This window comes from Neomonachus schauinslandi, chromosome X (assembly GCF_002201575.2).
Source record: "Neomonachus schauinslandi chromosome X, ASM220157v2, whole genome shotgun sequence".
In the NCBI taxonomy this organism is placed as follows: domain Eukaryota; kingdom Metazoa; phylum Chordata; class Mammalia; order Carnivora; family Phocidae; genus Neomonachus; species Neomonachus schauinslandi.
In genome coordinates, this window is record NC_058419.1 from 114,949,238 (window position 1) to 114,976,731 (window position 27,494).

A 27,494-nucleotide genomic window follows, 5' to 3' on the forward strand; every position below is an offset into this window, starting at 1 on the left:
CCAGCTATATATGCACAGGGAGAGATCTCCAAGATGAAACAAGTGTGAGAGGCATGGGACAAGATGGTAATATAATTACATTTATGGGAAAAATGTAAAGGGATAAGTGTGTGTCCATATGTCTGCACAGAAATGCATTTTAAAATGTGAAGGACACTCCTCATGTGGCTGCCACGTGTTTCAGTCGGGGATCCCTCTTTGGCATTAAAAAAAAATTAAAAAAACAAAAAAACCTCCACATTCATTTCACAGACAGACTATGCCTGAGACTAACTCAGAGCCTTCCCTCCCTGGGAAGAAAGATGCCCTTGGGACGGCCATCAGCCTGAAGCAGCACCCAGGGATGCAGGGAAACTGGGTCCACCTGAACAAGGACCCGCTGTTTTCAGAAAGGCAAGCCTGTGAAACCTCTCCAGAGTAAAACTTTTTATAATTAACAAAGTAGCAAGTTTCTCCCACACCCCACGGCCCTGCAGCAACCCATTTTCCAATAGCAACCATTAATTATTTATTTAGAAGTTAAAACACAGCGTGGGGAGGAAGGACGAAGCAGGACACTAGGATTTAGGGAAATCCTTGTGGTCAGAGGGAAGAAAATAGAAGTTCTGTCCAAAGGGGCATTTTTGTAACATATAGACACATTTTCCCATAAGAAACTCCCAGAAAAATTGAAACCACATGTGCAGATGGCCTGGGCGTGCTGTGCATGTTGCTGTGCAAGCAAATCAGCAGGGCTGCAGCAAAACCAGCTCTCTCAGCTCTTGGGTTCTGGGGCTTTCTCAACCACGAGAAGCCCCCAAAGAACAAGCAGATCCCAGCAGAGCAAACAACGTTGCAGCAGGGAGTGGTTTCCTTACCCCCACCCTGTTTGTTCCCTTTGCTCTCCAAAAAGTTACAAACTGGCTTTCCTTCCTGATAAACCAAGGCTTCCTCACTGATTGGTCTCAGTTTGGGAAAGGACGTGACATCAGCAACTTTGCAGACTTGGGGCTGGGGGGCCGTTGTGAGCTTTGGCCAACCTCCAGGCAGCTAGGTGGAGCATGTGTGTGCATGAGTGTGTGTGTGTGTGTGTGTCTGGGCGCGTGCGTCTGTCTGACCACAGGTAGTGCTCAGATTACCCCGCCTGTTCTGTTCTCTGCTGTTCTCTACCGTCTGACCAGGACGGTGAGGCTCAGCCAGCCCCAGCACTGGAATTCCCAGGAGCAGGGGGAGCATGGAATTTGGACTCTCCTGAGCAACTGAAGTGGAGCACGGAGCTTGCCCGGCCCAGGAGGGCACCATGGACGGTGAACCACGGGGCAGGAACAGCAAGTTCCTGAGGCCAGGGGACCCTCCTGACACCAGGCTCCTTTCAAACCCATGGATGGGGGGTGAGTCGATGGGCTGTGGAACCCGAGTGCTGGGGTGCTGGGGAGGCTGTCTAACGTGCTTAGGGGAGGAGAGGGCGGGGTGATTGCAGGGGCTCTATCTGGGGTGTGTCCGCAGCTCTGGAAGGTATCTATCCTTTACACGGTTGTTCAGAAAGGTGTACACCTCTATCTGCAGAGTCCCAGAGACTGTACAAAGTCAGTTGTCACAGTTTATTCACCAGTAGAAACGTCAACTCCAAAGAATTATCCTTTGTGGGCCAGATGTATCATGTATATTACATCGGAGGTATAAAACTTATAAATAGGATATTTTTACTGCCAAGAGATTTATGAAAAGGTCTTAGGTATTTGGCATGTAGGTGGGGCTGGGTTCATAAATGATGTCCAAACATTGAGTCCTGATTGATTCACTTTAAAAGGAGACTTTTTTTTTTTTAAACTTTGGAGAAGCATCTTATGGGGATGAATCTTACCTGTCAGGTGGTGGCTTTGCTAACTGTAGAGTCTCGTGCCTCTGGGCAACTGTCATTTTTTGTGAGCATTCAGCAGGTGCCTGGTGACTGAAAGGATTCTGAAAAATGGGTCTAAGCATTAGAGGAGTAATGATGACTTTCAGATTCATGTTATTAGCAAGGCTGCCCATAACACTTGTCTATCAGAGGGGCAATATGCAGGGACTGAGCAGTCGGGTAGGATTTATTACTCAATCATACAGCTGCTGAAAGGGGGAAAAAACCCAGAGGAAATAAAATAACAAAATGCCTTCCCTCCCACTGACTGAGCGGATAAGACTGCCGTGTATCCAATTTTACTTGTAAAAGGCACAGAGCACTCCACGGTAAGTAGGATTTGGATCCGCAAAGGCAGAACTGGACTAATCAGGTTTTTTGAGCACAAACTTGGAGCAGTAGAAAGCAGAGTGGCACCAAAAATTGCTTTTAAAAAATGAATTTGATAAATATATTTTTAAAGCAGCAAATTATATTTCCAAGTTCATTTGGGAAAGAATCAGTAATCTGGATGACTTCCACATGATTATTTTATACCTAAGTATGATGTTTATTTTTATTTCCACTCCAGAGAGGGGTGGCAGCCACTTTTCACTGATTAGGGTTTCTAAAGGTCCTAATCCAACTCCATTTGGGGCAGGATTGGTGGGTGGAGGGGAGCAGGGGCCCATATACTCAAAGGTCTGGTGCTTAGAAAGCGGACACACTGTCTCAAGTACGATGCAGATAGTCTTAGGGAGTCTGCTGAGGACCAGTTTGGAGAGATGGAACTCAATCATGGAGCTGCAAAAGGCTCGGTGGAGTTAAGCCTTCATGAGGCAGGGAATTGAGAGCCATCGATGGTTCTGGAGTGGAGCTCTGGCAGTAAGGAAGACTGTTAAGAAAATGAATTTGGTGGTTACAGTCAGGATGGATGGTGGGATCAGGGGAAATTCCTGCACTTATCCGCTGGTTCTCCAGGTGTCTCATGCACGGGCATCACCCGGACGGTTTGCTCGCATGCAGATGGCTGGGCCCCACCCCCAGGGCTCCTGATGCCCTAGTAGGCCTGGGTGAAGCCTGGGAGTCTGCATTCCTAATAAGCTCCCAGGTGATGCTGATGGTGCTGTTTGGGGACCAGGCTTGGAGAACCATGCACTCACTATCTAAGCATGGAGCTTACATTTGGCTCGAATTTGGGAAATGACAGAGAAAGGGGAAACGGGTGACAATTTCAAAGGAGAGAGTGTTCAGGGTACGTTGCTTGATTAAATATTGGGACTAAAGGAGGGGAGGCAGCCGAAACTGTAAAGTTTTGAAGGCTAAATTAATGTCAGCCAAGGGGACGAGGTAAGAGAGAAGCTGGGGACGGGAGCTGGCATGGGAGCAAAGTGAGGAAGGGAGGACAGGGCTTCTGCTTTGAACATCAAGCACACAGCGTGACCATGTGGCCCGGACGCTGGGAAAGCGATAGGTCAGGATGCCGAGACCTCAGAGTGGTGTGCAGGGGCTGTGCTGAAATTCTGGGAAAGGAGAGCTGGTCCCATGGCCCAGAGCTGAGAGCCAGGGATGGAGCCCCGGGGCTAGGCCTGCAGGTGAGCGCGCAGGACCAGTGAGTTACAGAAGCAGGAAGAGATTCGGATGTCGTCATTCCCCAGGAACTAAAGGAAGAAAAGTTTCCAAAGAAGCAGAAGTCACAAGGGCAGATGGCAGGACACCTCTGCTCTCCTTCCTCGTCCCCTGCCTCTGACTGGCCAGGTCCCCCTCACCTTCCGCCCCCCAGCCCGGCCACTGCCACCACGAAGCCCTCCTGGGCTTCTCTGCTGCTCCGTTCCTGAGTGGAGCCCGGCTCCCCCTGCTTGGCACCAGCCCTGCCCCTTGGGCACAACCTCAGTTCTAGCTGAATTGCTCTTGGTTATGCTTCTGCAGTCCTGGCCTTGGTGAGGTGTGGAACGTCAAGTACCCAGAACGCTGTTTCCCAATGACCCAGCCGAGAGACTCAGCTCAGGTGAAGCGTGTCCCCCAGGACAGGACCGGGTCAGGGGTTAACTAGGGCCTAGGTGCTGTTCGTCTGGGGGAACTTGGCTGCCGCCTTTCTGGCTTGCAGGTCTTTCTCGGCCTCCTTCTCTGAAGCCAGGGAGGAAAGGATATGCAGAAGAGCCCAGCTCTTCGTAGAGACTGGTTTAATGCTTCGGTCCTCTGCCGGGAGCAAAAACCAAACAAACGGACAAAGGAATGTCTTTTTTTTTTTTTTTTTGCCCTGAAAATACCTTGTTATGAGTTGAATTCTGTCTCCCCACAAGATAGGTTGGAGCCCCAACCCTCAGAACGTGACCTTATTTGGAAATGGGGTCGTTGCAGATGTAATTAGTTAAGATGAGGTCATTCTGGAGTAGGGTGGGCCCTAATTCAATGACTGGCATCCTCATAAGAAGAAGAGGGGAGAAAGACAGGGAGAAGGCCTGTGACAGCAGAAGCCAAGATTGGGGTGACACGTCTAACAAGCCAAAAAACCCAGAGAAGATGGATGGTCACCACCTGAAGCTAGAGGAGGCAAAGAAGGAAGGATTCTTCCTTAGAGCCTCTGGAGAGAGCATGGCCCTGACAACACCTTCCTATCTGACTTCTAGCCTTCAGAACTAGGTGACAATGAATTTCTGTCGTTTCAAGCCAACTTTGTTACGGCGGCTCGAGGAAACCAATGCATACCTACTCGTAGCAACTTAGGAGAATACGCTGAAGGAGAAACGAAACACCACCCATAACCCACTGAGTAGGTCATCACTCCTGCAGGTTTTTGTAGAGAAATTTCTTTCCTCACAAAGTCGAGCCCACCCTGTAGGGAGTGGGCTCACATTTAAGGAGCAGACAGGCACCGACAGGCACGGAAAGGAAGCAAGCCCATGCGCTCATGGTGGCTTTTGAGATATCGGGGTGCCTCGGCTTTTCTGGGGAAACCTGCCTGACCAGGCAGAATGGGTGCTGCCGTGCGGTCCCTGTGGAGAAGGCAGCCTGAGAGAGAGACAGACAGACAGAGACCAAGAAAGAAGAGGCTGGGCGATGGGGCTGGAGAAAGAATGACAGTGGACAGGTCTGACTAGCCCAAGAGCTGCCTCAGTGGGCCTTTCTGTTTCCTGTTTCTGTTTCTCTTCCTCCTCTTTTCGTTTGTCCTGAAATCCAGCCAGGGTCCATCATAATTGTGACCCAGCCCCCAGCTCCTCTGCTGTGTTGGTGCACACCCCTGAGCCTCCCCTTACTGCGTCCCGTAGGCCGAAGGCAGACGCTCCCGCCCTCTTGCGGCCACCCAACCTCCTTTCTGCCCCTTGACCTTGCAGAACGTTTCCTAGGAGGGAGACAGATTTATGCCACTGCCTCAGAGCTCAGAGCTTCGTTAGTAGCTCTCCCCAGAATGTACCAATTAACGCCTTTAAAATCCCTTCTGAAATAATGGAAAATTAAAAAAAAAATCATTCCAGAATTGCAATAAAAATGAAATGACAGCCTTCCTAATGCGCTGCAGGGTTTGACAGAGACTCGATTTAAGAGAAAGGTAGGTTTTGGGGCGCCTGGGTGGCTCAGTCGTTGGGCGTCTGCCTTCGGCTCAGGTCATGGTCCCAGGGTCCTGGGATCGAGCCCCTCATCAGGCTCCCTGCTCAGCCAGGAGCCTGCTTCTCCCTCTCCCACTCCCCCTGCTTGTGATCCTGCTCTCACTGTCTCTCTCTCTGTCAAATAAATAAAATCTTTAAAAAAAAAAAAAGAGAGTGAAAAGTAGGTTAGGAGCGTGGCGTGCCCCATTTTCACCTCGAACCCCGCTGCTGTGTCTGTGGCATTGCCAGCGACCCCACTTGGGCGTCGATTTTCTGGCAGTAAAACCAGTAGACCCTGGCTGAGGGAGGGTTCGGGAAGAATCCTTAACATACGCTCCGGGCTGTGTCGTGTACAGATAATGGCCCTTGAGTTTCAAAGATGGTGGTGGGGTCAGTGGAAGAAGGGATGGTGACCTTGAGTCCCCTCTTCATCTAGTCTCCTCCTGGGAGCATTTGCGCCTTCTGGCGGGAATAGGTCCCCTTTCCTGGCCTGCGTGCTCTCTCTGGCGTTAGCAGGAAGGCAGGCAAAGCTGCCATCCATAGCTCAGTGCCTGCCTGGGTGTGGGTTCCGGAAAACCCTGGAGAAACCTCTCCCTGATCTTCCCAGGCAGGACCCACACAAGACGTCCATCTCCGCCATCTCTTCAGTGTGTTCCAGAGCGAAAGAGAGTGTGTGGGGACCAGTCCCTGTTGCAAATTACGGTGTTTACTAAACCGTGTGTGTGCAGGTAGGCGTATAGATACATATCTCCATGCTCTCGATGCTAGAAAAATGTCCCCCTACCCACTGTCACGATTTTAAGTCTTTACATAATCACTCAGTTGTTCAGAGGCCTGCTGAGGCTGACGTCCTCGTATAAATGTGAGATGAAGTTTGGCTTTGCCAGGACCCAAGTTTTTCTCCCGGGCAGGAGCGATAGACGCGTTATGATAGGCTTACCGAACGCTAGTCTGAAATGACTTTAAATTAGAAAGGGAAGCCTCCTACACTGCTGACGGGAAGATGAAGTGGTACGACCCTTTTGGAAAAGAGTTTGGAAGATCCACAAAAGGCTAAACACTGGGTGCCCGTGTCGTACAGTGCTTCCACACCTAGGTATGAAGCCAAGAGAACTGAAAACGGCCATGCACAGATTTGCGCATGAGTGTTCATAGCAGCGGCATTAATAACAGCCAAGAAGTAACAACAACCCAGGTGTCCATCAACTATGAGCGAATAAATAAAATGCGGTCTATCTATACAGTGGGTGTTACTTGGCCATGGAAAGGGATGAAGTACTGATACGTACTATAACGTGGATGGACCTTGAGACCTGACGCTAGGTGGAAGAAGCCAGTCACAAAGGACCGCGTACCGTGTGATTCCACTTACATGAAATGTTCACTTTGGCAGATCTATAAAGACAGACAGTAGATCAGTGGCCGCCAGGTGTCGGGGACAGTGAAACTGGGGAGTGACTGCTAATGGACAAGGCGTTTCTTTTGGGGATGATGGAAGTGTCCGAAAATTGACACCGTAGTCGTAACGGTTGCACAACTCTGTGAGAACCAGTGAGTTGTACACTTGAGGTGGGTGAAGGGATGTAGGTTATAAGTCAATCAAGTTGTTAGACAGACAGATGTAGATGGTCAGCCTCCCACCACGTGCACCAGGGCAACACCCTGTGCTTCTCGATGACACAGACTGTGTCTGCTTTGTAAATACCACATTCTAAAGTCGGGGCACCAAACTGTTGCAGGTTGCCTTTTTTATTCCTCTTTTTTTTTTTTTTTAGATTTTATTTATTTATTTGACAGAGAGAGTCACAGCGAGAGAGGGAACACAAGCAGGGGGAGTGGGAGAGGGAGAAGCAGGCTCCCCGCCGAGCAGGGAGCCCGATGTGGGACTCGATCCCAGGACCCTGGGATCATGACCTGAGCCGAAGGCAGACGCTTAACGACTGAGCCACCCAGGCGCCCCCTTTTTTATTCCTCTTAAAGGAGTACGCAATTCTTTATTTACTGTAAATGGAAGGAGTAATGGTTTCAAGACGAAGGAATAGAAAGTAAAGCCCATTTTTGTCTCTAGTTGATAATATAATTGCATCATTTTTATGAAATCTGAACAGAGTTACAATTTAGGAACCAAATTACCTGCCCGGACTGTTTAGGCTGTCAACTCTAATTATCTGAGCTCCCTTTAAGAAAGGGGAATGTGCCAGGTATGTTTCTTACCAGCTGAACACTTGGAAGGAGAAATGGATTAATCATCATGCACATGGTGATCCATTCAGGTACCATTTGCAAATTTCTTTTAAAACGGATTTTCAAAACCTTAATTTTTGGCTCTTCCTTCTCACTCAAGATTTTGTGCGGATTGTATTTTGCATTAGCTCTGAGAGTGCAGAATTAGTTGTCCTTTTAATTCTAACTTGGAGACAGATCTTTCCGTATCTGTAGTCTGGAGGGTAGGCTCCAAGCCCTAGAAACAGCAATATTTTTTTCCTGAGAGAATCAGGAACCTCAGAGAATGCTGCGAGGCCATCAAGTTTCTATTGAGCACAAGGTTTTGGAGGTAGGACAAGCCATTTCACGTAAGGTACTCGTAGTGACCCCAGAAGGAAAGCATTGGATGGACTGCATGTCGGTAGGCTTGTTCAGCTTCCTCTTACCTATAAAGGCTTCATGAATCCATCTGGAAGGATAGTAATTTGCTCCCTGGGACAGATTTTCCAGGGCCTTGATAGCTCCAGATAGCAAGGCAGACCTCAGCCAACGCGTGGTAAGTACAAAATGTCCTAGCCTCCTCCTTTCTGGCTTTTTCGGTTGGTAGTAACTGCCCTGGTTGCCCAGGTCTCCGTAGGTTTTAGGAGACACACCAGTTCCTTTAGGAGGCGTGACTGCTATCAGACCATTCTGCCTTGTCACATTATGACTTCCTGGGTTTGTTCTGGAAATCAGACACAGCTTGAGATGAGGAAAATCAGGTCTCTGCCTCATTCGGGTTACCTCCACGTTCAATTAGAGAGAGGAAACCATTTAATATGTTGGGATAGGGTTTACAGGCTTCCTTCCGAAGAATGTGTATTCTTCCTATATGGTCATAGAATACATTTGCTGTTTGAAATAGCAGTGATGGTGGGGTATAATCAAGACTCTGCTTAATGGTAGGGCAGGGTAATGATAGTAGCTAATAGGTATTGAGCTGTGGGTAAGTTTATTGCTGTCCTCACATGACAGGGAAGGAAACTGAGGCTCAGAGCCTGTCCGGGGACCCACAGCTCAGAAGCAGCCATGCGGGTCTGAATTCAGAGCTCTCTCAACCACACTGGCGTGCTTCCTTTTGGGGTAGATAATGTCCCCGTTACAAGGTTAGACTGAACTCTACTTTGTGCTTGATATTGGGACAGAAGATAGTCCATAAATAGATATGGTTCTGTTTAGATCTGATTTCAAACCTAATGGTGTATGTAATGATGTGATTACTACTATTAGTATATGGTGCTGTTTGCTGAGATACCAAGTTCGGATTTCATGCAGGAAGCTCGACTGGCCACCACAGCTTAACACGCTAATGCTGGTAATTAGTGAAGCTCTCACTTAACGAAATGGACCCTTTGCCTTTGAAACCAGTATGTAAATGGAAGTCCAGTGGTCAGTCATCCCAGTCTACCTCTTTTGTCCTCAGTTTGAAGACTGGCTGGAGTTCGTTCTTTAGCTATCTCGACATTTCACATAAAATGTGTACTGGGAGCATCAGTAGAAGGGGGAAATGCTGAAGGGCTCATGGGAGTCTTGGCTGATTGACTCCAATGTCTGCATCCAGGAAGACCCCTTGGGCTCTTACTGATGGGCGAGGATGCGCCTTGGGTCTATAGCGCGTTAGCAGGATGTAACCTGTTCCTCTCTTTCCATGCAGATGTTGTGTCTGATTGGTCTCCTATGCATGAAGCTGCCATCCATGGACGTCTGCTCTCTCTGAGGAACCTCATCAGCCAGGTATGTGGCTTTTGAAAAAAAAAAAAAAAGACATTAAGAATATCCTATCGCTCACCACGCTGAGAAAAAAATCAGTCTGATTTATTAAGATAGAAATTTCCTCTTTGGCAAAATGAGGCGAATCCCGACCCCTTTAATCATTTCTTTATCTGGAGGCTGGCATAAATACTAGAATTTAGTATAATTCTATGCACATAATAGGTACTATTATACCTATCGGGTGAATAACAGGCAGATTAGTGCATTCAAGTTGCTTTCACTTCACTCCATAGACTGTGTTCTTGAAAATTATCATGCGAAACAGTTTTTCTCAACTGGGGCAGGACAGCCCTCTACCTCAGGAAACTATCCAGCCCCAAATGCCAGTAGCTCGGAGGTTGAAAACCCCTGGTATAAAAGAAATGCTTGAAAATGTCTTTTTAAATATGTAATCTTACCATTTCAAAGACCTTTTCAGTCTTACGGAACCTCTAGCTGATAGTGGCTCTGCCCAGTTTGATACCAGTTTCTCCGCTCCACAGGTGTAATTTCAAGTACACGTTAATTTGAGTTTTGCTGGTTTGAAATTGTTGGGAACTTAGGCAAAGATACTTGTAAAAACAGTTGAAATCATCATTCAAAATTCTAACAAAAGTTTTTGTTCAGAATGTTCTGTTTTCTGAAAAGACTATAGATCTTTTCAGGTGGGAGCTCTTGGCCCTTTCTGTACCCTGGACCCTTTGGCAGTCTGGCAAAGTCCGTGGACCCCTTCTTGGCCTAATGTTTTAAATGCATGAAACCCAATACTGAGAAGACCTATCAAATTAGCGAAAGAACAAATGAACTGCATTAAATGAGATTTAGTGGCGATTCCAGTAACTACCATATTTTCTAAGTAGGTTGAGTGGGTATTTTGAGATATTTTAGATGTCTACAACAATCGTAATGCAATAAAAGTGTCTGTGATTGCTCTCAGTGACAGTCGTATGTACTGCTATTACCACTGTGGTTTGTTGTCTGGATTCCTAATGGAAGGACATCAGACATTTTAGGTAGTTGCCAGTGAAAATAAATGTTTTAAATTAAAAAAAAAAATCCAATTTCATGGATCTATCTAGACTAAGAAATCCTCCTGTAAGATAACAATTTCTAAAGAAGAACTTCAGACTACCCTAAGCCACTATCTTAAGCTGCTTATGCTAGCAGCAGCCTATTATAAACAGAAATCTAGATAGTAACACATAACTCTAGCTAAAAGCAGTTAAGCTGCTTCTCAGATAAAATGAAACATTTACCTTATTTTGGTAGGATGAAAAATGATCACTGTAGCTTTTATATATCACTTATTAAATTGGACCAATACTCATTTATAATCAGTATTTATATGTTTACTGCACATCAGATGGAACCATATCTTTATCTAAGCTCTATCACATTTTTTGAGCAACTTATCTTCTTGGAACCTCAGTTTCTGCCTTCATAAAATGAGCATTCCAATAACGACCTGTATCAGTCAGATCTTGCTGGGCAACAAACCACCCCGAACGGAGGGGCATAATACAATAAACACTTATTTCTGGCCAGCGAGTCCTTGGGTCAGCCAGCCTAGGCTGGGCTTGGCTGCAAGCTGTGGGTTGGGGGCGGCTCTCCTGCATGCCTCCCATCCCTCTTTGAGCCGCCTACCTGAGGAATTTCGTCCTCAGGGCAAAAGGCTGGAGCACAGCAGGGCAAGCCCAGCCGGGCAGGGTACTTCCGGTCTGTTCATGTCACATCTACCAACATCCCGTTGGCCAAAGCAAGTCGGAGGACCAAGTCTGAAGTCAAGGATGAAGGAAGTACATTTTATTAACTGTGAGGTGATGGCAAGGGTGTGAATGTATTACACTGCTATGGGAGAGTAAAGAATTAAGACCAAAAATTCAGTCTATTAGGTTACCTTATGTGGGTCTGCGAGGATTAACTGAGGTGGCGTCATGTAAATTACCTATTCCCGTTACCGTCATCACACATGGTATTTATTTTCTGATTACGATCTAGTAAGACTTCGGCTAATCAAAGAATAATGACAAACACAGTTGCTAAACCAAACATATTTTAGGAAGGGAAATAAGACCAACATTCAAATGTCTATAAAACAAAGAGAAAAGAGAAAAGAAAGAGGAAAGAAATTCTCGTTTGGCCCAAGAAGGGAGAAACTGAATCCATAACTGTTCTTCACCATGGCTTCACATTAAAATATCTGGGATGTTTTAAAAAAAACAACAATGCCTGGGCCTCACTCCATATATTCTGATTTAAACTAGGGCAGTCTTCATGCATTAGTAGTTTTTTTTTTCAGATTTTATTTATTTATTTGAGAGAGAGAGAGGGAGAGAGAGGAGAGAGAGAGGGGGCAGGGGCAGAGGGAAAGGGAAAGGAAGAGAGAATCTCAAGCAGATTCCCTGCTGAGTCCGACTTGGGGCTTGATTCTGTGACCCTGAGACCATGACCTGAGCCAAAATCAAGAGCCAGATGCTTAACCGACTGAGCCACCCAGGTGCCCCCCCCTGCTTTGGTAGTTTTTTAAAAGCTCCTGTAGAACCACTATGTTCAAGGATTTTTTTTTCTTTCTTTTTTTTAATTAGCATAATGTATTATTTGTTTCAGGGGTACAGGTCTGTGATTCATCAGTCTTACACAATTCACAGTGCTCACCATAGCACATACCCTCCCCAGTGTCCATCACCCAGTGACCCCATCCCTCCCACCCCCCTCCACTCCAGCAAACCTCAGTTTGTTTCCTGAGATTAAGAGTCTCTTATGGTTTGTCTCCCCTTCCGGTTTCGTTGTTCAAGGATTTTTTTTTTAATAAAAGAGACCATTATGATAGTGTAGGAGAGAGAGAAAGGCAATTGGACGTGAAAGAAATAGTAGGAGGAAAGAAACAAAAAGACCAATAAGTTGGATTTCATTAAAATTAAGAACTTCTTCATCAAAAGGCAATATTTAAAAAGCAAGGAGGCAAGCCACAGATGAGAAAATATTTGCTATGTATATATGTACATCCATCCATCCGTCCAATGAAGGGCCTGTATTCCTTGTCTAAAATTAATACAAAAAAAGATAGGCAACCCGACAGAAAAATGAGCGAGAGACTTGGACTGGCACTTCGTAAATATTCAGTAAATGTATCCCACTATGCTGATTAGTAATTGGGGTAATTCAGATTTCACGTAGGAGATGGTACTACCGGCTCTTCCCAGCGGAAGGGGTAAATGTGAAAAGACCGATGATACCAAGCTTTTTACCTGTGTAGTGATAACATGTATATTTTCTTTATGATAATTCACTGAGATTGACACTTAGGCTGTATGGACTTTATTGCACTTCAATAAAAATTTATTTTAAAAAACAGTAGCGGTTTGTTAGGTCAGCAGAAAGCAATCATGGTACCATGGGACCTTAATTTGGTGGTTCTCCATCTGGACTGCACATTAGAATCGCCTTGAGATGTCTGGGATAAGGTGGGGCTCTTAGAAATCCTGATACCTGACTTTAGCCTCCTTTGATTATATGGCAAATGCTCTGAGATGCAGCCTGGGTATCAGGAGTTTGAAAGCTCCCCAGGTGATTCCAAGGCACAGCCGAGACCGAGAACCTTAGCAATAAGGTCTGGCTGCAAGCAAGTGGTGGAGACTGGCTGTTCAGTTCCTTGAATAAAACTCCTTATGCTGCCCCCTGCAATCCTCAAAGGGCTAAGTCACTACCAAGTGGAAACGAGGAATGATCCTGGTGTTCTGAAACACCAGATCTTTCAGATGTGGCAGCTAATGGAAGGCTAAGTGGTAAAGAATAAGAAGAAATCTCAGATCATGACTGCCTGCAAGTTACAGCGTGCTAAGCATACATCATTTCTTAGTCCTCGTAACAACCTTATAGGGTAGGTACAATTGTCCCCATTTTACAAAAGAGGAAACTGAGGCTTAGGGAGATAAGTAACTGGCTCAAGGTCACACTGCTTGTTGGGTGATGGTGCCAGCATTTGAACTTGGGAATCACGCTGCTTACCCCCGCTCTGAGGTCTCCATCCTAGGTATGAGACAAGATAGTGGGGCCATTCAGAGAATTCGGGCTGGCGAGACAAGGAACCCTTTTCAGGGAGAGTTTGGTTGTTGGCAGAGGCTCAGTTTATGTTGTTAGTTGGGTCTCTAGGTGGTTATGTCTTAGCAGGAAATTAGAAACATGTACCAGGGGCAGAGATTTAGTTTTGAAAGCCCTATACAATATGTAGAGAGTATTGAGAGAAAAAAGAAAGGATCTGAGGGCAAATCCTTGAAATGCCTGCATTTAGGAGATGTGAGGAGGAAAAGGACACAGTTAGTGAGAGAGACAGAAAAGGACAGTAGGAAGTCAGAGATCGAGCTTTTTTCAGGGAGAACTTGGTTTTCGAAGCCAGAGGAGACGGTTCACGAGGTTGGGATGAATACATAGCAAATCCAGAGGTGGAAGGAGGCAGAGGACAGGGCAATATATATTGGATTCAATAAGTAGGAAGTCTCTGGTGATCTTTAAAAGCAGTTTCAGCAGGATTGTGCTGGTAGATGAGAGAAGGGCTAGAAGTAGAGACAATGGGGACAGACTATTTTTGAATAAAGGGGAGGGAAGCAAAGGGGAGAAGAGCCTTCGATGGAAGTTTGGTAGAGGGTCAGGAATGAAGATGGGAAGACTTCAAAAGGCAAAAGGAAAGTGTGCCTGAGGAGGAGAGAGCTGGGGAATGCATGTGAGAAGGTGGCTGAAGGCAAATCATGAGGTGGCAGAGGGACCGGGTGAGGTCGCGGGCTGTTGGGGTGAGCTCAGATGTTTCTTTCTCAAAGAAAGGAGCAATGGAAGAACAGAAGACTGGAGACATGCAGAGAGATTTTAGAGGTGGGGAGAGGGGAATGTAAGAAGTCCTCACATCAGGTGTCTTTGATCTCCTTGCTACAGCAGGAGGGAATGATGGGTTTGATGAACGTGAGGGAGACAGCTGCTCGTGACCTTCTGCCCTGCGTGTAGAGAATGATGTGTCAGGTGTGTACAGGACAAAGGAAAAAGCCGAACCTTCCTGTAGTCTTCAGGTTGGTTCAGGCGGGGGGGTGGGCGGGGGACATGTGGTTTGAGGCTGGAACAGAAAGCTGCCAGGTACCGAGCGCTGTGTCACTGTGGGTGCCCAACCCCCAGGCCCCGTCAAAAAGAGCATCTGATGATAGGCTGAGATGAGGGACAATTGATTACAGAAAGGGTTAAAGATAAGCCATTTAATCCATGTTTTAAAAACCTGAGAACCCACTGGGGATCAGACTCTGTGTGAAGTAATGGGTTAAAAATCACCTGATGATATTCTAGGATTCAGATTTGTTGATAGTTCTGACCAGTTGCCACCATTCATTTAGAGTAGCGCCGTAGCTCAGTGAGGGACTATATGGGCAGTCCTACATTTGCAAAGTGAACCTGAAGGTAAAGGACCCTCTTTGTCATGTGCTTACGTAATGTGTGGTGAAAACTTTTTGTATTGTAACTCATTTCTTTTTTGCATTTTCATTTACCTGGGTTTATGTAGAAGTACCCAAATGATTGCTTAGAAATGGCAATGGTCTAAAAAAAAGAAAGAAAGAAAGAAAAGAAATGGCATTGGTAACCGGAGGAGTACATTGGTAATAACAGAACACCTAATACGTAATTCCTTTAAAGGGCAAGTCTTCTTTCATCTCATGATCTGTTGCCCCGGGGAGTTACGAATTTCTTGTGTTTTCTAGCAGTGTAAGTGGAAGAGATTGGACAAATATAGAGCATTGAGGGGGGGCAAAGAAGGATCTGAGAACAAATCTTTGAGGGGATGTCTCCAATTAAATAATAAAATAAAATAGATGCCACGCTCAAGTCCACGCGCAGCACTTGTGAAGGGATCAATGCAATTTTGAGTCGGTGGTCAGTAAGCATTTATTCAGTGCTCACTGGGTACAGAGGGGATGCAAGGTTACAAAGGAGGGGAAGATGTCGTCCCTTCCCTCCCTGTGAACAGCAGGGCCGGGGGGGCAAACTACTGTAAGGGATGTTGGAATTTCTCATTTACGAGAATAATTTACGGGTTATTTCGAGTCTCCCAGAACCCCTCCCCAGGTCCACCCAAAGAAAGGCTCTGGATTCAGGATCCTGTTGACTCAGGCGTATGTCTATGAGGTCACCCATCAGAGAATAAAAGCCGACAGGACAGGATGATCAGGAGGCTGACTGACTCATAAATGTCACACAAGTGGAAGAATGTTTGTTAGGAATGATGATGTGGGAGGCAATTCAGTGGAATGATTTTAGGCAAATTTTAACTATTAGGGGAAGAAAAGGTACAATGTATTACCAAGTCATTAGTTAAACTAACCATGTTCTTAACTAATGTGTCCCAAGAAAAACAACTTTTATTGTACCCAGTTTCCTCCTGTTAAGGATAATGTATTCCATGATCAGGACATCTGTGGAGCCTCTCCTGGAGTTCTTTTGATATTTTGCTTGGTTTGGGCTCATAATCCATCTCCTGGAGAGCATATTTTCCCAGAGGTTGATGAACCCCAGGGCCTTCTGACAACTCTCTTGGCTCTTCGGACCTCGAGTACCTAGAGTGAGAACGTAATCGCCCCTCAGCCTTAGGACTTTCTGCCTCTGTCTGTGGAGGTTCACCTCATGCTTTGGCCCTGCGTTAGTCATCTCGTGCTGTGTAACAAATTACCCCCAAACTCAGCAGCTTCATGTAATAGACCTGTTTTAGCTCCCAGTGTCTGTGGGTCAGGAATCTAGACACAATTTACCTGGGTCAGGGACTCGTATGAGTCTGCAGTCAAGGTGAGGGTCAGAGACGGAGACATCTGAAGGCTCGACTAGAGGTGGACCTGAGTGCTAACTCACTTACGTGGCCATTGGCAAGGTTTGGTTCCTCCCGGGTTGTTGGACTGAGGGCCTCAGGTCCTGGGTGGCTGTTGGCTGGAGACTGCTCTCCGATCCTTGTCGTGGACCTCATCGAGACAAAAAGCCAGCAAGTGAGAGGACAACAGAGAGGGAGAACAAGATAAAAGTCAGTCTAGAATGTGTATCCCCAAGAGTCAGATTGCTGGGTCACAGGGATGCATCTCGTCAACTCTAGTAAGAGGCTGTCCAACTGTTTTCCTGAGTGGCTGTGGCATATTACCCTTTCACCAGCTGCACGAAAGTTCCTTTTTTGTTTGTTTGACATCATTAGCAACACCTTAGCGTACTGTCAGACTGGGAGCATTGTCATAGGGCTGGATGTGTGGCTGGAACGCCACCCTGTGGAGCTGTGGCTTTGCACCCCTTACTCTGCCCACTTCGTCTCCTGCAGGGGTGGCCTGTGAACCTCATCACCGCAGATCGTGTGTCCCCACTCCATGAGGCCTGTCTCGGAGGTCATCCCTCTTGTGCAAACATTTTATTAAAGCATGGAGCTCAGGTAGGTGTGACTCAAATAATGTCTTAGAAACCACGACAAATGCCCATTTCCATCCCTTTTGAATAATTTCTGACATTTTTGACCAGCCTGATTTGAAGGTCGAAGAGGGGTGTTTTTCAAAAGTATTACATCTATCAAGCTGCTTTGCCTTAGCGATAGATGAAGTACTGAATTTTTAGCTAGGGAGTAATGGTTTGAGTCTGCATCATTTTCTTTAACAGTCACTACTAATAAATAGCTGTTGGATTTCTGCCTTTGTTCCCATGGCTGGAAGGTAATGAAATATTATAGAAAATATAGAACGTTTGGCCCCATAAGACCTGAATAATGGTCCCAAACCGTGTCTACCATTTGCTAATATTGGAAACTTGGATAAGTTATTTAGGTTCTGAGCTTTTAGAGTCCATAGCTGAGAAGAGGGGGAAAATAACAATGAAGCTGTGTGCCCCGGAGAGAGGAAAGAGCTTTGTGGCATGTACAGCATCTCCGCCCCAGTGGGCGATTACCAAACACTGTGTCTACCCGTTATATTTGGCCATGTAACAAGCCACCGCAACTTAATGACCTAAGACAAGAGCCATTTATTTATCTCACAGTTCCTTGTGCTGGCCAGATAGTTCTTCAGGTCTGGCCTGGATTGGCTCACCTCAGCTAGGCTAACTTAGGCATTCCAGGTTAGCTGACAGGTTGGCTGGGGCAGACTGCTTCGTGATGACCCTGCTGGGGTGGCTGGGGAGACAGGAAACCTCTGTGTGGTCTCTCTCTCATCCTTTCCCTGGTGGCCTGGCCTGCTTCCCCTGGTAGCAGGGATGCCAAGAGCATCAAAAGAAGGCAAGCTCTCGGCTTGCCTCCCATTTGCTCTTGTCACATTGGGCAAAGCAAGTCCCGTGGGTGAGCCCAGATTCAAGGATTGGAAAAGAAGTATCCATCTTGTGATGGCAGGAATTGCAATACTGCGTCACAAAGTGATATGCATACTCTGCAGAGAATCTGTGGTCGTTTTTGCAAACTGCCACCAAATGACAAGCGTGAATACTAAGGTGGTTGCTAGGAGCACACAGAAGTGTTGCTGGCCTTTTCTGATGGGGCGAGAGAGGAAATCTGAAGAGGCCTCCTGGGGGAATGATGTCTAAGCCAAAACGCGAAGGACCTGTTGGAATCCGCCCGCTGAGTCGTGGGTTGGGGCAAGTTATGGGCTTCCCACCCACTGGGAAGAGCAAATGCAAAGACTTGGAAGCGGAAGTGAACAATTTTTTTTTTTTTAACTTCAAATCACTCCTTATGGCCGCAGAGCAGAGTGGGTAAGAGGGGCCAGAACACAAACAGCCTTGTTGTCCCTGCCAAGAAAATGGGCTTTGTCCTGAGAGCAGTAGTAGAGAGCTGTAGGTGAGCGCATCATCGGGTTTATACTGGGGTTAGGAAAACTTACTGCACTCGTGGACACAGGGCTAGGACAGTGGAGAGGCTGAGAGACACCTAAGGTGCCAGTTGTAGGAAGCCTCTCCCTCTGAGGGTTGTTGAGCACTTGCGTGCTCCTGGGAGGGAGTGTCCCCTTAAACTTGGCACCCTGGACATCTTTTGTGCCTCACTAGTCCTCGCCTTCCTTGGAAATGGCTTGTGAGAATGATTTCATCGTCTTCATAATATCTTCACTTAATAATGTAGAAAATTTGCGTTTGGCTTTGCTCTTCCCTATTTGATGATAGCCCAAACACTGTGAAGTCAGATGTGAACTTGTAAGCTTTGGTCGGATTTCCAACATTAGAAAAGATGGCCCCAAAGACTCTAGTTTGATGGCCCTGTAGGACATTAACCAGTCTTGTATCTTTTAGCAGATTTATTTCAGCATTTAATTGACTGAAGATATAAATTCTCCCTTGAGCCAGCTGTACCATCTCACTAGTTCTAGAAAATCTTCGGCACATATTTACCCTCTATTTCTGTGAAAGTCCTGTTTTAAATTTTTAAAAAATAATACAGTAACATCTCTAAAAGGTTACTCTCACTGCTGGAAAGGATACTGGATTGGGGTGGGATGGGTCTAGAATGGAATGTTTAAAGCAGGGATACTAGTTTGTAAGCTATTTAGGATTATCCTGACTAGTTTCAAAGTTCATGTTCCTGGGGGCAGGGAAGTGATAGAATATTCAGTAACATGTTCTCAGTGCTTTACCTCATTGAGTTTTTCACAGCCTTGTGGAATTTGGCATTTTGGTCCTCATTTTATAGCTATGGAACTGAAGGCTCAGAGAAGTTAGATAGCAGCTTAAAGTAGTGGAGCCTGGATTTGAACCCGGGACAGCCCACTGCCTGCTTTCAGCCTGGAGCTTTTCTTTCCAGGTGAATGGTGTCACCACTGACTGGCACACCCCGTTGTTCAATGCGTGTGTCAGCGGCAGCCAGGACTGTGTGAATTTGCTTCTGCAACATGGGGCCAGCCCCCACCCGGCGAGTGATCTGGCGTCCCCCATCCATGAAGCAGCTAAGAGAGGTAAATCTGTTGAGAATTTACGTTTTCCACCCCTCCTTCAACAGACATCTTACTGTTGTGAGAGGAAGGGTGTCTTTAGGGGATCTTTTCTCAGTGTGGGGCCCTGGGACCAGAAACATCAGCCTGGCCTGGCAGGCGATTGCAGATTCTTGGCCCCCACGCCAAACCCATTGACTCAGCAACTCTGGGGTGGGGCCCAGCCATCTGTGTTTTGTTTAGCAAGCATCCAGGTGATTCTGATGCACAAAAAGTTTGGGAATGACCTTTTCAGAGCATCTGGAATGTTGTTCACGGCTGTGGTTCTGGAACAGGGTCTGGCACATGGTAGACTATCCATCAAGATGTGTGGAATACATTGTTGAACCCATGACCCCAGAAAAATCAAATTATTAATTTTTTTAAATAATTTTTAAAAAAGATTTTACTTATTTGTTTGACAGAGACAGCGAGAGAGGGAACACAAGCAGGGGGAGGGGGAGAGGGAGAGGGAGAAGCAGGCCCGACACAGGGCTCCATCCCAGAACCCTGGGATCATGATCTGACCTGAAGGCAGACGCTTAATGGACTGAGCCACCCAGATGCCTCTCAAATTATTTTATAAAACAAATTCTATTCTATTCTTTTTTTTTTTTTTTAGGGCCCTAAAGAATATTGTCTCAGGGCCACCTAGGTTTTCTTTTTTTAAAAAATATTTTATTTATTTATTTGAGAGAGAGCATAAGCAGGGGGAGGGGCAGAGGGAGAAGCAGACTCCCCGCTGAGCAGGGAGCCCCTTCCCCCAGATCAAGAGTTGCATGCTCCACCGACTGAGCCAACTACCCTTAAAATCATATTCCTTTTTTTTTCAAGACTTTAAAAATTTTTATTTATTTTTCAGAGAGGGAGAGAGCACAGGCAGGGGGAGGAGCAGACGGAGAGGGAGAAGCAGACTCCCTGCTGAGCAGGGAGCCCGACATGGGGCTCCATCCCACGACCCTGAGGTCATGACCTGACCCAAAGGCAGACACTTAACTGACTGAACCACCCAGGCACCACCCCCCCACCTAGGTTTTCTAAGTGAAACAAACTTGCAATTTTTGGAAATATAAGATGCTATATATAGCTCAGGGTAATTCTCCACCATGCCGGCCTTTACTGAGTTATCATTGACAAATGAACTTGTATATATTTAAGGTGTACTAACATGATGACTTGATAGACACCTACATTATGAAACGGTTACCACAATCAAATTAATGAACACATCCATCGCCTGATAGAGTTACCATTTTTTGTGTGTGGGGAGAAGACTTAAGATCTACTCTTAGGCAAATTGCAAGCATACACTATGGTATTGTTGCATACAGTTACCATGCTGTATATTAGGTCTCCAGAACTTCTTCAGCTGGGGTAATTCTTTTCATAACACCATAGTTTTCCTGATACTCTTAACTCTGGTACAAAACAATGGCAAGTTCTGCTTCTCCCCATTGTCACCATCATGACCACACGTGGCCAGAAGAGTGTTTATTTCCTCAGTGGCTGTCACAGAATGGCTCCCCATGAGCCTTTACAGCAGCCCTATTTCACTGAATCCATCCCTATGATAATTATCTCCCAAAGCATTGACTTTTCTTCGTTAAGAGATCGCCTGGGTGGCTTGGTTAAGCGCCTGCCTTCGGCTCAGGTCATGATCTCAGGGTCCTGAGATCGAGCCCCACATTGGGCTCCCTGCTCAGCGGGGAGCCTGCTTCTCCCTCTCCCACTCCCCCTGCTTGTGTTCCCTCTCTCGCTGTGTCTCTCTCTCTCAAATAAATAAATAAATAAAATCTTAAAAAAAAAAAGAGAGAGAGAAACGCAAAGGAGTACTGTTGAAAGCATGACATTCTAGACCAAGCAAGAGCGATTCGGCTTTCACCAACCTAGTTTGCCAGGCTGGGCCCCACTCGGGTTGGACTGGGCAGCTGCTTCTCAGCCTCGCCTGTGTCCACGGTGGCCTGTTTCTCCCCGGGCCGGCCGTGGGTGAGCTTCTGGGCTGCCTCCCCGGGCCCATGGCCCATACCATGCCCTTTCTTCTTCAGGCCTACGTGCAGTCCCTGTTCCTCCAGCCCTCTGCCCACTCCCCCTTCCATTTCTGTATTCAGTCTGATTGAAAAGCCACAGCCACTTGGAATAGGTTGCTGGTTGCTTCCCGTGGCTCGGAAACCCCAGTGGAGTTCTGCCCGGAGCTGCAGAGAGAGAACCTCCTCCAGGCAACCCAGTAACTGGGAAATAGCTTTTGGTCCGTGGCAAGTGTAAGCACGCAGGAGAGAGGGAAGGTGGTGTTTCCCTGGCTAAGAGAATGTCTTTCTTCTGCCCTGGGCTGCAGGCCACGTGGCATGTGTGGAGACCCTTGTGGCTCACGGGGGCGACGTGGACCATGACATTGGCCACCTGGGCACGCCGCTCTATTTGGCTTGTGAAAACCAGCAGGTGGCTTGTGCCAAGAAGCTTCTTGAGTCAGGTAATGCAAAAAGCACACGGAACAAGGAAAGATGACAAGTAACCCGAACATCTTTTAAAGCAGTTTGTATTGTAGCAGGGGGAAGAGTGTGCGCCACGGCGTCAGACGAGGTCAGGGTTCAGGGTGGCTGTGTTCCCGGGGAGGATAGATTTTACACTGTTCGCACTTTGGCTCTCTCACTTGTAATGAGAACGATGATGATGAGCGTATCTCCTCCCAGGGTGGTCCTCGGTGATTGTCTGTTCTTCCCCGCCTTCCGTCTCACCTCCTCCCTCCGGCCAGTCATTCTTAGCCCCGCAGGACTCGTACAGCTGCTGGAGCCGGGCTCGGCCTCCCCCCAGGGCCTTCTTCTGCAGTTTGCCTTGGTTTGGAGATTCAGCTTGCCCCATTTTTAGCTCATTGTCGATCTTCTGTGTTCCTCGGAAAGCCCCGTGTCACATCATTCTTTTTCATCTCCCTGCTGTTGTCCAGACCCTTCTTCAGCCTTGGAACTCCACTTCATCACCCTTGTAATGATCTGAGTCCTGCTTATTCTTTAAAACTCCAGTAACCCTTCCCTTCCCCTGAACATTCCTGTGGTTCTTGTTGCCTTCTACTCATTTGGCAGCCATTGCCATGAATTAGGAGATTCATTCTCCTTCTCTCTCTCTCCTTCCCTCCCTCCTTCCCACTGTCCTTTTCTCCCTCCCTCATTCCCCGCACCCCCAATGCTCTAGGTAGATTTTAAGGTCTTCGTCAGGGATGGGTAGGGTTTCTCATCCTCACAAAACCAAGAACAGTACCGGAACAATCCAGTTACTATTTGTCCAGTGGGCATCGGTTTCCATTTTACGAGGGGGACAGCAGCTCAGGCAAAGCCACATGTCCCCACATGTCCTGGTGGGAGCCTGCAGCTGGCCAGACTGGGGATTTGTAGAGAGCGTAGGGATGGAATTGGCTTGGGGTGGTCCTAGAAATCCACCTTACTCCTGAAGAGGATTTTACTTGTAGGTAGCACGCCTGTGGTCAGCACTCAGAGGCAAGGTTTTAAACCTCGTATGCTATATAGCTCGTCTTGTACCTTCAGTCACATCGTCTGATGGCACTTTCCCCGTCTTATTCAATGGAATGAAGTCATCTCCCATTTTCCCGGGATTGTCAGGCCCACTGTCGAAGCACTTTTGTTAAGGGATTTTGGGGCACAGTGCTGTGAGAAGGGGGACGCTTGGACTCTGCTCCCTGGCTGCCTCTGTTATTCTTGTGACTCTTTAGGAGCCAGCGTGAACCAAGGCCGAGGTCTGGACTCCCCTCTTCATGCAGTGGCCAGAGCGTCCTGTGAAGACCTGGCACTGCTGCTCATGGACTTCGGAGCGGACACCCAGGCCAAGAACGCCGAAGGCAAACGTCCCTCGGAGTTGGTGCCTCCAGAGAGCCCCCTGATGCAGCTCTTCTTGCAGAGAGAAGGTGCTTCTCCTTTGCCCGAACCTAAGCCCTAACCCATAGCGACTCCTGTGGGCTCTCGCAGGAGGCAGGTACTTACCTCGTTCTGACTTCTGATACTGTATGAAAGACCGTTCTCTGCCGCCAGTGAATGTGGGGAGCTGAGATAATCTAGTGTCCAACAACGTATGGTCCCGGTTACGTGGTAAAGAACCATCTGTCGCTTGGGATGTTGAGACAGGCTGTTTTGGATGATCTCGTGTTCATGTATGGGGTAGGCCAGCTTTGAAAGAGTTAACATTATTCTAAACTTTCGATATTATATCTAAAACATGCTTTAGGATGATGCAACAGAATCCTCTTCGGGGTTGTACCATGCCCCCGGGATGCACTACACATGGGCCAAACTGCTGCACTTGCTTTCTGGGGGCAAGAAGGCTACTCGTTAAGTGCTACAAGGTCTTCCTTTAATGATCGACAGCAATCTGAAGACATTTACTGTTGCAAGTCAATCAACACCTAAGTCCACACTCCCCCCACAAATAGGAACCGACGCTTGCAACCCAAACAACTAAACACTGTCATTGAGAGCCGTGCGAGGGGGTAGGGTGGTGAGGTTGGGGGTGGGCTGGGAGCAGAGACCCCTCCGATGGCATTCCTAATTGTCCCTTGTAACGGAGAGCAGCCAGCTCAGGATCTGCTTTTTTACTCAAGTGTGGGTTTTGTTACGTTTTCGGGGTTGTGGGACTTTGAAGCAGGCTTCCCTACCTGAGGGGTTCTGATGGCAGGTTATTGGGTTGTATTCTGCCTGCACGCTGAGGATTAGGCTTAGCTCCGTGCAAAGTTGTAAAGCGGCCACAGAATCTTCCTCCTCCTACTCCGACTGCCCAGCATACTTGCAGCCAAAGCCCTGCCTTAGGGCCTCCAGACGAGGCCTGTCCTCCGTGAGCAGTGTCAGGCATAAGGCACAGCTCAGTAGAAACCCCTTTACGTTAAGCAGTGTGACTAATCATCACCAGGCCACTCTCCCTGCATTTCGATGATTGTTTTTTAAAATTCTATCTGTCTATATATAGGGCCCATTTCTCCAGCAGGTACAGATGACACAATGCTTGGGGCCCATGTTTTTAGGGGCCCATAGAAATGTGTTCATTTCCTTTAAAATCCGAAGGAAGAAAGGGATAAAACTCAACCTGGATTATGTGTGTCTTTATACCGACAGAGTGGTAAAATACCATTTTTTTTTAACTCGGGAAAGAGATCCACAAAAGCAAAAGTGCCTCATGGCCCCCTAAAGTTACAAAGTCGTGCACACACACACACACACGTGCATGCGGGTGCGTGCGTATGTGTGTATATATGTGTGTGTGTATCCATATCTATATATCAGTATCTATATCTACAGTTCCTCATCCCCTGCCTCAGCAAAAAATCCCATTGGATTTTCAAATTGCCCCCACTGACTCTTCCCTTCCACTCGATTCCGCAGGCCATTCGTAGGCACCTGCATTGCCTTTCTTTTCTTTTCTTTTTTTTTTTTTAAAGATTTTATTTATTTTTTGACAGAGAGAGAGACAGCGAGAGAGGGAACACAAGCAGGGGGAGTGGGAGAGGGAGAAGCAGGCTTCCCGTGGAGCAGGGAGCCCGACGCGGGGCTCGATCCCAGGACCCTGGGATCATGACCTGAGCCGAAGGCAGACGCTTCACGACTGAGCCACCCAGGTGTCCCACCTGCATTGCCTTTCATTCCTTTAATTCCCATTTTGGTGACAGTGTGGTCAATGATCGCACTGCTTTATAAAATGTAATTTTTCCTCGAGAAAATTACTGCTGCTTTTGCCTCCATGAGTCATTTTTGGGGTTTTGGTGAGGTCACCTCTCAGCAGTCTGGAAGCCCACAGGGCGTGGGGCCAGGCCAAGTGCAGAGAGCCAGACCTGCAGATCCAACACAGCAAATTCGGTCTCTGGATGTCCCAGGGAAGGAGTTCAGGAGTATTACCACCCCACTGGCCTCGAAAAGCATCTAAAGCAGTGTTTACTCACGGCACACAATGAAAACTAAAAATGACTCTCAGCCCAGCATGGCAGGAGCTATAGTGGGTTTTCAGCTCTATTTCTGGGACTTAAGGCTACACTTGTTGTGCATCACCCTACTTAGGGTAAGCAGCAGGTATTCAATTAGTAGCGGTAGTTGCGCTGACCTTCCTCGGATGTCCTGCTTTTCTGCATCTTCCGATACTGCTTTATCCGTACGTCCCACAGTTGTCCGCGCCCACGTGTCTAGCGCATATGATTAGCCACGTCCTTCGACCTTCCTTAGTGAGATGGAAGTAAGTTCAGTTTCCCCACCGAGTACTTTTTGCAGTTTGTTAACATATGCCTTGAGTCCACCGGGAAGCAGTTCATTAGTAGCTGCCTTGAGTCCCCTGAACAGAGTCCGGAAGGTGCCCTAAGGCCCGATGGGGGCCTTGTGAATGTGCTCGGACGTCCGCATTGACAGGACTGCATTGCTTTCTTTGGTTGTGGAGGGGTCTCTCTGCCCTTATTTCTTCTTTTTACTTGCTTGCCTACCGTTGTGCTGATACAGGTTGCCCAGCTCCTCGGCTTGTAGGGCTGCTGTCGCAAAGCCGAGCCGCTGTATCCTTTCACTCGTGTTCTCAACCCTGGCTCCACGATAAGATGACCTGGGGCACGTGCCTTTAAAAAATCCGGATGCACATGTTCCTCCCAGCATGAGCAGAAGCAATGGCCCTGGGGTGGGGCCCAACGTCCTGTGGTTTAAAGCTCCCCCTGATGGGTGCTTCTGAAATGCAGCCTGGATTGAGGGCCCCTGCTCTATGGGATTCTAGAGGGTATATAGCTTTGCTTTTGTGTGTGTGTTTAATAACAAAAAGAGAGTTCCCATTACAGTTTGGTGCAGGGGGTGGGGGTAGGGGGAAATCGTTTCCTATCCTTTTACTTCATAGTGGGGTTTCTCAGCCTTAGCATTGGTGACATTTTGGGCCACTTGGGGACTGCTGTGCACCCTAGGATGTTTCGCAGCATCCCTGGCCTCGACCCGCTAGATGCTAGTAACACCTCTCCCCCAAGTGGTGTCAAACAAAAGTGTCTCCAGGCTTTGCCAAGTCTCCCTTCCTTTTCCCTTCCACCCAACCCCCTGTTGAGAACCACTGTCCTAAAATGTAAGCTCTTGGCTGGTTCCCGATGCAAAGTTTGTGCTCGTTTACTTTTCACCTCTGAGCTGAAGCATTGGGTTAGCTCTGAATGCAGAACAGAAAACAAAGGCCTGGAGAAGATAACATACCCGTAGGCTTCACTGATAGCTCAGTATATTCGAATATCTTAAAATTGCTAAATTATAAAAATGTTTGTATCTAGAAATGCCTTATTTTTTTTTGGAAATACCTTATTTTTTAAGGTAAAACACAAGAAAGCTGTTAAACGAGAATTTCGTTTTCATTATTGGGAATTTTGTGTGGCTTCCTAATTCCAAAATTAGCTGCCTTAAGCCTCCATTAGTGAGACTAAGCTTTGACTTTTTTTTCCAGTCTGTTCTAAATCAAAACCGAATAAGCTCATTTCAGCTAGCTACCAGAAAAAGAGAGAACGTGGCCTAAAAATGCCTCCTACTACAAAAGCCCGAAAATGGTCTTAAGCAGAACCATGTTATTTCCCTATGACAATGTTGCAGCTTGTCTGCTTTCAGGAAGGAAAGGAGAAGTAGCCTTAGATCAATGACACCAACGTGTGGCTTGTCTTGCGATCTTTCTCCAGGGCCCCCTTCTTTGCTGCAGCTCTGCCGCCTTAGGATCCGGAAGTGCTTCAGGACCCAGCAGCATCACAAGATCAATGGACTTGTCCTCCCCGAGGAGCTGAAACGGTTTCTCCTTCACATGTAAATGTGTCAAGGGATTGGCATCACAAACAACCCACCCCGAGTTGAGGCCACTGGCATTTTGAAATAAAGTCAGGTTCATAGAGCTTCGCTGGTCTTGTCACTGAGATTTTTATTTTCGCTGGAAACACACTGGGAACTTCGGTATTGTTGGTTGGGAGGCATGAGGCCTTTCCGCCATTCCCTAGAAGAGGGCGGTGAAAATCCCAACTCTTGTTTGAACCGCTTCGGAAGCACGAATTCTGCCTTCCCAGCGGCCCTGCCAGGTAGGTACCATCCCCCCCTCCCCTTCTCCAGGGGAGCCGCTGAGACTCCGGGAGGTCCGTTCCTC

The 27,494-nt window shown here is 47.2% G+C and overlaps 1 protein-coding gene across 2 annotated transcripts; it reads left to right on the forward strand.

Moving 5' to 3' along the window:
• Positions 1 to 1,087: 1,087 nt before the first annotated feature.
• On the forward strand, positions 1,088 to 27,241 carry ASB9 (ankyrin repeat and SOCS box containing 9). Of its 2 annotated transcripts, XM_021680719.1 has the most exons (7): positions 1,088 to 1,370; positions 9,344 to 9,423; positions 16,769 to 16,876; positions 19,217 to 19,367; positions 21,715 to 21,849; positions 23,101 to 23,292; positions 27,043 to 27,241. In XM_021680719.1, exons 1-7 carry the CDS (start codon positions 1,280 to 1,282, stop codon positions 27,165 to 27,167), a joined length of 882 nt encoding a protein of 293 aa, XP_021536394.1. In that variant the 5' UTR covers positions 1,088 to 1,279; the 3' UTR covers positions 27,168 to 27,241. The 2 variants fall into 2 exon arrangements, with proteins under 2 accessions (XP_021536394.1, XP_021536401.1); XM_021680726.1 differs by lacking the exon at positions 27,043 to 27,241 and having other exon boundaries at positions 19,217 to 19,375; positions 21,735 to 21,849; positions 23,101 to 23,324.
• The last annotated feature ends 253 nt before the right edge of the window (positions 27,242 to 27,494 follow it).

Bases quoted from the DNA above. Each gene is read 5' to 3' on its own strand.
- ASB9 (XM_021680719.1), top strand. From the start codon at position 1,280: ATGGACGGTGAACCACGGGGCAGGAACAGCAAGTTCCTGAGGCCAGGG. The intron at 21,850-23,100 runs GTAATGCAAAAA...GTGACTCTTTAG, and splicing joins CAAGAAGCTTCTTGAGTCAG to GAGCCAGCGTGAACCAAGGC. The intron at 23,293-27,042 runs GTGCTTCTCCTT...ATCTTTCTCCAG, and splicing joins GCTCTTCTTGCAGAGAGAAG to GGCCCCCTTCTTTGCTGCAG.